General features: G+C 44.4%; 1 protein-coding gene across 1 annotated transcript; it reads right to left on the minus strand.

Moving 5' to 3' along the window:
• Positions 1–486: 486 nt before the first annotated feature.
• Srsf3 (serine and arginine rich splicing factor 3) lies at positions 487–8,738 on the minus strand. Its single transcript, XM_042683719.1, has 6 exons — positions 8,612–8,738; positions 5,978–6,185; positions 3,939–4,073; positions 1,757–1,795; positions 1,443–1,529; positions 487–1,302 (listed from the first exon to the last, which is right to left on the minus strand). The coding sequence occupies exons 2-6, from the start codon at positions 6,181–6,183 to the stop codon at positions 1,275–1,277; spliced, it is 495 nt and encodes a 164-aa protein (XP_042539653.1). The 5' UTR covers positions 6,184–6,185; positions 8,612–8,738; the 3' UTR covers positions 487–1,274.
• Positions 8,739–9,317: the final 579 nt, after the last annotated feature.

Consider the following 9,317-nt stretch of genomic DNA (forward strand, 5'->3'; position numbering starts at 1 on the left):
TACATCATAATGGATGTGTGGAATTCCCATGCAACACCTCAAATTATAAAATGGAAACAACCTTCAAAACTTTGTGGACATGCTAAAGATAAAAGCCATTTTTTTTTTTAATGGGCAACATAATTTGGATTACAATACACCAGGCTGCTGCTTACTTTTAAGATCATGGACCCTGAACTGGCTTTGGCCTCAACTCCTAAGAGTAACTAACATCACTCGGGTAACGACCAAAATTTCCCCGTAACTTCAGACTACTCTCCAGTGCCTCCATTGTGTTTCTTATAAAGAACTACGTGACCAGCTGCTTCCCAAGGGACCAGAACAATGGTAACAGTGGGTTCAACTATTACACATTTATGCTAATATTTTATTAATTCAAAAGCACTTTACAAGAAAATATAAGTATGGCTTCCAATAGGAATGTTATACCTGGACTTGGTACCAAGCTCACAGATTTGAGTTTGCAAGGAAAAACAGGCTTTCAAGTTAAAGAACAATTTGTAACCAAAACTTTAATCCCAAGGAATTCTCACAAAACATATTACAAATGACAGCATGAAAAAAAAAGTTGCACAGTAACTCAAAAGTTCAACTCTACAATGTACCCTTAAACTGGCAGGACATTTTTTGAAATCTCAAATTTCCAAATAAAGAATGTTACAAACAGCCATGTATTCATATATAGCAATCACGTTAAGACACTTAAAAGGTAAACTTTCACATCAGGTGTTAAACCAACTAGGCAATCTATGCCCAGGGTGAAGTGAAGACCAGCTGGATTTAGGAAACACTCATCCAGTTTAATGACGCAGCTTTGATCTTTACCCGCTGGCCTGTCTGTGGGCATGGCCACTTTTAAAGACTGCTTACTCATCTACAGCTGCATACTGTATCCCAGCTAGGCGCAAAGTAATCTCAGTTCCACTTCTGTAGTTCTGCTTCTGTAACATTAGCACATCACACTTCAGCTGGGCAAGATTTAGAGCTTTTTATTTCAGTCCTATGCAAGACTAAAGTTCAACGCAAATTTAATCTTGCTTAAGGGAACATTGTAAAGCAACAATTCTTGATATTACATGCCTCATATGATCCATTTCAAACCATAGAGAATTACATTGCTGTGTCACTGTTCCAAAAGACAAACAAATTTGAACAGCTAAAACATCTTAAAAATGCACCAAGCTTATGAAGTCTCAAACAAAACTTGAATTTTCTGTACATACTCCTGTCAACTGAAGTCATTTCCTGTACACCACTTCTTGCAAACTGCTCTTCTATTTCCTTTCATTCGACCTAGATCGGCTAGGGGAAAAGAAAATACTTTTTTACAACTGTACCTTGGTGACATTTAGTGACATCAACAACGAAGTTCTGGCTTATTACAATTAAGTATACATCATTTGCGTATCTTTAAAAATGGCCTAAACATTAAGAGTTCTTACCTACGAGACCTAGAGAAAGATCGGGACGGCTTGTGATTTCTCTCCCGAGACAGTGATCTCTCTCTTCTCCTATCTCTAGAAAGGGACCTAAACCAAGGAGAAAAATGTTAGGGCAATTGTTATGGCAACTATACTAGAAAAAACATACCTAGCAGAAATGTCTGCTGAGTCCTTGAAAACTCAAAGCTGGTTCATCCTATAATTTAACCCTAGCCTAATTAATTCCTGATTATTTTTCTTTCTCATTCCTGAGTCACTTGGGAACTGGCTTCCACTGCCATAGCTGAGATTATGACTCAAAAATGTGGATTTACCTGCTCCGGCTGCGAGAGAAGCTTCTCCTTCTTGGAGATCTAAAAGCAGAAACATGAAAATTAGGCTAACAGTCAACTAGTATTTATGGCGTGAGGCATTTCCCAACTTTTCAATCTCACTGTTGGGCCCAGTGAATGTGCCGGAAGAACTGGCACTCATCGTCCAAAAATAAAAGAAAAGAAAAAAAGGCACAGAAGGATTAAGGAACAAAAAGCTCAAGTGAAAAGCAGATATTCCAACCATAGATTCATTTAAACAAAGAATGCTTCACAGCAGATCTGTCCAATGCAAAACTTCATGTCAAACTAACTCCACTACCCAAACACCACGCCAAAATGTAGTCCCACAAGTAGTTCCAAAAACAGTACCATAAACCAGTATTTGGAACCCATGCAAACTTCTAAGTCCATAACAAGACTTAGGTAGGTACCAGGTGGATAGTGTCATTTTGTGAAAACGCGGTAGGTGTAAATACTGATGCCATTTAGTGCTACATTAGAACTGCATCTGTGATCGTCACATTTATAGTGTGTGTTTTGGCTTATCAAATCACCTTAGCTTTGGCCCACACTTCACCCCCAAAATTTAAAAAAATTTGAAAACTGTTAGTAAAACCATTTAAAGGTGATAGGATTCAACCAAATTTGCTAGGAAGAAAAGCTAATAAAATCTGTTAGAGATTAAATTTTTTAGTTTGGCATCTCACACATGCAAAATAAGTTCCACTTGAAGGTCTAGTTACATTATGAGTTCCCTATCACCCTTAAAAGTTTTCAAGCAATATATATGTACGTTACCATTCAATTATGCACAGCCAGCCTTTGATCCAGAAAAAGAATTACTTTAAGCCGCTTACTCCTTATTTTAACCAGCAGTAAACTGTATAAGCAGGAAAAACTTACTAGTTTTGGGTTTCAACAAGCTAGAAATGGTGAGGTGAGGCTGCCGGACTGACGGCCAGGAAGAATTTGCTGAAAAGGTTTTGCCAGATGTTGCGTTGGATTTAGTTGGTTGGCGAAGGGGGTGTTGTGGATTTTTCCTGCTTTTTTGTTAGCCGAAGGCTGCTGCTGTAGTTGTTGTGAAGACATTTGGTAAATAAACAGCTGAGCTGATTGGCCAGGAATGTGTGGGCGGTCGAGGTGGCTGCTGCCGATTTGGTTAAGGTTGGAGAGAAGGCTGAGAGAAAACAGCATGCTCGGGAACCAAAGGGCGGTGCAACCTGACGACTGGCCAGCCTGGGTCATGTGAAACGACACCAGCCAAGCTGAATGGGGCGCGCTGGTCACATGACGCTGAAAGGGCTAGTTGACTGGCTAATGCAGATTCAGAGGGTGGTGAGAAGAGACATGATGGTGACTCTGTAACGGGGTTCATTTTTATTAATAGATGGACCAAAAAGCACAAAAAAAAAATGAAAAACAAGCCATCAGTACAACCATCTATTAGCTAACAAATACTCTTTATTATGATGGGCAACAGTGTGTTGTTTTTCAAAATAGCAAAAGGGGCAAGATTGTGGACTCCTATCTCCTAAAAGGACCTCACTCACCTGTAAGAGGTAATTTAGTCCTACAGAAACAATTTTGGCAGTTGGAGATGAGGAGTTAGCATCCAGACAATACTGTCTGGTCCAAGAATGATGCCATTCTCAATTATTAAAAAAAAAACAAAAACTGAATTCTCTCCTATGTGGGATTCAAGAACAGATGACTGGATTTACTGTTTTAGCCCCTTTTCTTGGTCAGTGACTTAAGTTTAGAATGATTTCTACTTTACTAGTTGTAACATTAAAACAGCTGCCTGTTTAGTCAATATTACAATTGTGCTAGTAGAAAACACATTTTTGTGAAGAGCTAGAGTTGAATGTTATGTTTGTCATTATGGAGAGTCAAGAAATGGAAAAAGGCCTAAACTGAAGTATAAGGGAAGAATTGGAAAGAAGCAACTGGAAGATGAGCTAGAAGATAGATCCAAGACAGAAGTTACTCACTACCAACATGAAAAGTACCTACAGACACAAGCCAACACTCAGCACAACTCACATACCCCGAACTACACCCAGCCAATGTTTCGTAGAAACCTCCGAGCCTTCAAACCCACCATATATATTTGGAGAAATACCTGCTCCTACTAGCTACTCCATTACACCAATACCTCTAAAACGTGCTCTCTCTCAAGTACCTGCGGCGGGGTGGAGGACTCCTCCTTCGGTAATCATCTCGAGGGCGACGACCCCAAGAGGGAGGCGGACCACGGTTTCGGCTTCTCTTCTCACCATTGGACAGTTCCACTCTTACACGGCAGCCACACAGTGTTCTGTGGGGACGAAAGACAATCTTACAACAGCCTTCCTGAGCTGGGTATTACAACAAAAACAACTCTTCGTATGTCTGAAAACCTTTTAATACCAAAACTTTAACCTTCCCTCTTTATTTGGTCACGTGGCCTGAACCGGACCTAGGCATTTTTGCTCAAGACTAGCACTCTACCACTTGAGCCACAGCACCACTTCCACCTTTTCTGTTTATGTGGTACTCAGGTCTTGAACCCAGGGCTTCATACATACTGGGCAAGCACTCTAGCAAGCCACATTCCCACCCCAAGATTTCTTTTCTTTCAAGGCTAGCAAACACTACCACTTTGAGCCATTGTGCTACTTCTGCTTTTCTGGTGGCTAATTGGAGAGTCTCACAGACTTTCTTGCCCAGGCTGTCTTTGAATTGTAATCCTCAGATCTCAGCCTCTTGAGTAGCTAGAATTACAGGAGGTAGACCCCAGTGCCCAGCAAAATTTGATTCTTTTCTATTTGTTGGTCGTGGGGCTTGAACTGAGGACCTGGGCACTGTCTCATTTTTACCATTTTTTAGAACCAGTATAATTATTGAGCACAGTAATGCTAGCAGCTGTAACTGATATGTCAAGAACCTCTGGATTAACATAGAAAACTGGCACTTGGACTTTTTCAGTTACTATGTTCAACTATCAGTCTCTCTCCTGCATCCCTAACAGCTCTAAGACAATTACTTTGGCCCTTTTACACCACTCCTTGAACCATCATCATGCAAGAAATTATAGCTCAGTTATAGGAAAATATGAGATAGCTATGCCTCCCATTTGTTTTTACATAGCCATTCATTACTCTTTAGGTAAACCAAAATATATTTGGGCAGTTGCTTGGAAGAGGTAGGCCCAAGAAAATTTTGCTACTGCCAGGCAGTTGTGGCCCGTGTCTATAATCCCAGCTACTCAGGAGACTGAGATCTTAAGATCACAGTTCAAAGCCAGCCCAGGCAGGAAAATTCCATGACTTTTATCTCAATTTAACCACCAGAAAAATGTGGCTCAAAGTGGTAAGGCATTTCCCTAGCATGCATTAAGCCCTGGGTTCAATTCCTCAGCACCACACCAACAGAAAAAGCCAGAAGTGGTGCTGTGGCTCAAGTGGTAGAGCAGAGGCAGCTCAGGGACAGTGCTCACACACCCGAGTTCAAGCCCCGGGACTGGAGAGAAGGGGAAAGCAGAAAAAAGAAAACTTTGCTTCTGTAACCTGTCTGGATGACATTTTTATGGACAGGGTGTCTCACTATCTATCTCAGGCTGGCCTCAATAACAGCCTTAGAGCCAACTCTCACTCAGACCCTTAAGGAACTGTCATTTGCTACAAGACAAATCCTTTTTCCCCCCTCCCCATCCTGCCGTACAAGACAAATCCTAAAGCACAATTTTAGTTTTGGATTCTTAGATTTAATCATTTTCCTTGATATCAACAATTCAATGCTTGAGGCTGGGAAAGTGTCTCAGTGGTAGAGTGCTTGCCTTGCATGCATGAGGCCCTGGGTTCAATTCCTCAGCACCACATAAGCAGAAAAAGCTCGAAGTGGTGCTGTGGCTCAAAGTGGTAGAGCGCTAGGCTTGAGCTGAAGAGCTGAGGGACATCGCCCAGGCCCAGAGTTCAGGTCCCACGACCGGCAAAAAAACCAAAACAATTCAATGCTTTTCCAAGAGGTATGGTCAACATCTATTAGTGTCATAGTCAGGTGTTACTATCAGCTAGCTACAAGACAAAGAACGGATTCACATTTGAGCTAAAATATTTCAAACATGTAGAGAACATGAGACAGTCTAGTCACCATTGGGAACCATCTTTTATAGTTCACATAGTTCCCTGCTCCCTAAAGTTTATGATTTTCATTTTAAAAATTTAGTGTTGCTTAAATTACCTTCCATCTAGTTCTCGAACAGCATCAGCTGCATCTCGAGGATCCTCAAATTCAACAAAAGCAAAGCCGGGAGGGTTTCTAGCAACCCACACACTTCGGAGTGGCCCATAATAGCCGAAAGCCCGTTCCAATTCAGTCTTGTTGCCATTGTTTCCCAGATTGCCTACATAAACCTTACAGTCCAAAGGACAGGAATCACGATGCATTTCTGTAACAAAAGAAGACCAAAACCATTAATTTATGCATAGGAAACAATTACAAAATGCCAAAATAAACAAAACTACAGTACCACTCTGGAAACACCCATTTTATGCCAACTTCCAAGCAGGCAGCAAACAAGGAAAAAAACCTTCCTAGGAAGGTTCAATTGTCACAAGATGTACTCTGACAAACTTAAACCTGTTAATCCATTTGATCCCCAAGGCATCTAGAAAAGTTACTATAATCTACAGGAAACTAGCTGCCAGGGGGAAAAAAAAATCAGTAACAAGCAGAGAACTGGTGGCTCACGCCTGTAATCCTACTTGGGAGGCTGAGGCTGAGATACGAACAAGATCTGAAGACAGTCAGGGCAAGAAAGCCAGTGAAACTAAACTCAACACCAATAAACTACCAGAGAGCAGGAAGTAGAGCTGTGGCTCCAGTGGTGGGGCTAGCTTTGAACAAGAAAAGCGCAAGGACAGCACCCAGGCCCTGAGTTGAAGCCCTAGGACTAGCACAAAAACCAACCAACCAGTTGTGAAAAACAGCAAGGCCAGTTCCATTTACTTTTCTGGCATACAACAGAATGCATGAAGCCAATTTAATTTCAAATCAAATCTAACCAAATAGAATTTTGTCCTGTCCCATCCTACAAATTAACAGAGCCAACTCTAACATGGCTAAAAACTTTCAATTATATAAAAAGCTTAATACCACAGAATCTTTTCTACAAGGAAGAGCACTAATACCACATCATTAAATAGATCAAAGGGGTTCTTATACAGTAAAAATTCCTCAATTAAGGAAACCTAGTGTGAAGGCTCAGAACAGGTTGCAGCTCAGTGGCAAAGTTGCCTAATAAGCACCAAAGCCTAGGTTTGATTCCTGGTTAAGGGGTGGGGAGGTAGTAAACTAGCTAAGCATCACTGGCTGGACTGTAATCCTAGCTACTCTGGAGGGAGATCAGTCGATCGCCATCCCTTTGGGAAAGTTTTTTTTTCTTTAGCTACTAAAAAGCTGAAAATGAAGATGTGACTCAAAATGTTAAAGCACTAGCCTTGTGCACAAAACCAGCTAAGGGGACCGAATCTAGGTTCTGAATTCAAGCTCCAAGACCGCCAAAGAGGCACACAAAGACAGTATAGTAACTATTCTCACGGTCCTCCAGACAAACTAGTAAGCCAAACCAACGTGCTCTTCCAACCAAAGCAAAAACTCCATGGCTACAAGTGAGGAAAATACCCCAAAAGCATATTAAGTTAAAACCAGAAACATTCAACAGGTCAATGCAGAAAAGACAGTGGCCAGAGACTGGAGAAAGGAGAAATATAGAGAATTTGGAATGGTTGCAAAAAAAAAAAAAATGCAATCTACTTGGGGGGGGCTCAAAAACATGTTTTAGGTCACCTAGAGGGTATGTTCTCAGCACCAGATGAGGGGACGCCGCCTGTAACCCCCCATAGTCCACTAATAGTCCACTAGAGGAGCTGAATCAGTAGTTTGAAAGCCAACACCAGGAACACAGTGGAAACCTCCCCTTCTCCAAATACTGAATTGTAGACTTCCAAACAAATCTTACATCATTTAAACAAAATCCAAGTCAAAGAACAGGATACGCATTCCAAGAACTTACTGCACTTGGAGGCCACCTGTTGAAAACACTGTTTAATCCTGTCACTTGGGTAATAAATCCAATCAACTTGTTCTCAAAAAGCAAAGCTATTTTGTTCTTCCCCGCCCCCCCACTACTGAATCTGGTAAAAAAAAAAAAAAAAAAAAATCCAGTCCAGACACATCCTGTTTCTCCGGACCCGACCCCACCCTGACGCCCGCGGCGTCAGTTCAGACCCAGACAGCCGGTGAAAGCCCTTCCGCGCCCCCTTCCAGGCCTGTCCGTGGGAAGCCGCCCTCGCGGCCACGCCACGCGGCTGCCAAGAAGGTGCGCTTCCGTGAAGGGAACCTGTACAATTGCAAAAGGCCAAAGCCGCCTCTACAAAACTAAAAAAAACACCACCACACGCGTGCTGGAGCCCCGTTCAGAACGGGCCGGAAGGCCCAGGCTTAGCCAGTGACTTAAAGCTTGAAAAACCCTGAGAATCTGCCCACGAAAATGAGCAATTGCCCCCTCAAAAAAAGGCGCCATAAAACGGAAAGGCCGCGACCTGAAGCGAATTCCAATCACGGACGCCCCCCGACACCCCAAGCCTCGGGAAATCCCTAACGCCGGCACCCCCACCCAGGGGGGCATTCACCATCCGCACCCAAGGCCCGGAAACATTCTCCGGAAGGTCCGGAGCCCCCCGCCACCGCCCCGCGCCGAACGTCACAAAATGGCGGCGGCGCCTTTGTCTCAGTCAGGCGCCGCCGAGGAGCGTGGCTCCAGCTAGATGCTGGTTCAACGCCGCTTTCCTCTTTCCGTGGCGGGTCGCTTACCGAGGTCGTGGAGTAGAAACGCGGAGGCTCAAACCCACACACCCGGATTGCTTTCCCCGAACTTCTCGGGCTAAGCCACCAAAAGGAGATGCGCACACTTCTCCGGCGTCCACGAAATGGCGGACCACCGCCTTCCCCCTCGCCCCTATTTATACTGCATCCCGGAGGTCACGTGGTTGGCCAAGATCGTCCAATGAGAAGCCGTAGATTCTGTGACGTCAGGCGGCTACAAACGCTGCGAGAGCCGCGGTTGCTGGGAGCGCGCTCCGGCCGTTCCGTCAGGTGGGCGGAGCCGTGTGCGAGCGCGAGCTTGTCGCTTGGAGGCCGCGACTGGGCTTGGGCCCGGGGCCGGGGCCGGGGCCGGGGCCGGGGCCGGGGGCTGCGGGCTGGGGTCGGTGCCGGGCCTTCTCGGCTGTTCCCTCAGTGGCGGTCCCCCCCCCCACACACACACACGTTACCCACAAACCCTTCTCTCTGGTCCGCGTAGGCTGCAGTTTCTTAAGTCCCATGGTCGCCTTTATTCCCAAATACTAACGAGAGCCGCCGGCTGCTGAGAGGATCCGGATGAATTCCTTGATTACTTCGCCGTAGCCAGAAAGGGCGGTTAGGCCGGACGTTTACCGAAGTGACCGAGCCAGGCCGCCGAGGGTACCGAGCTGTTTGTGAGCCATCCGGGATCCGACGGGGTCCCCGAAAAGTTAGCCCG

The sequence above is a fragment of the Dipodomys spectabilis genome, unplaced genomic scaffold (assembly GCF_019054845.1).
Source record: "Dipodomys spectabilis isolate Male_0828 unplaced genomic scaffold, ASM1905484v1 ptg000085l, whole genome shotgun sequence".
Lineage (NCBI taxonomy): Eukaryota > Metazoa > Chordata > Mammalia > Rodentia > Heteromyidae > Dipodomys > Dipodomys spectabilis.

Excerpts from the sequence above, each read along its gene's own strand:
- Srsf3 (XM_042683719.1), bottom strand. The coding sequence starts at position 6,183 with ATGCATCGTGATTCCTGTCCTTTGGACTGTAAGGTTTATGTAGGCAAT. Across the intron at positions 1,796-3,938 it reads AGTCCTCCACCCCGCCGCAG|ATCTCCAAGAAGGAGAAGCT; the intron begins GTACTTGAGAGA and ends TTCTGCTTTTAG. Across the intron at positions 1,303-1,442 it reads TCTTTCTCTAGGTCTCGTAG|CCGATCTAGGTCGAATGAAA; the intron begins GTAAGAACTCTT and ends CTTTTCCCCTAG.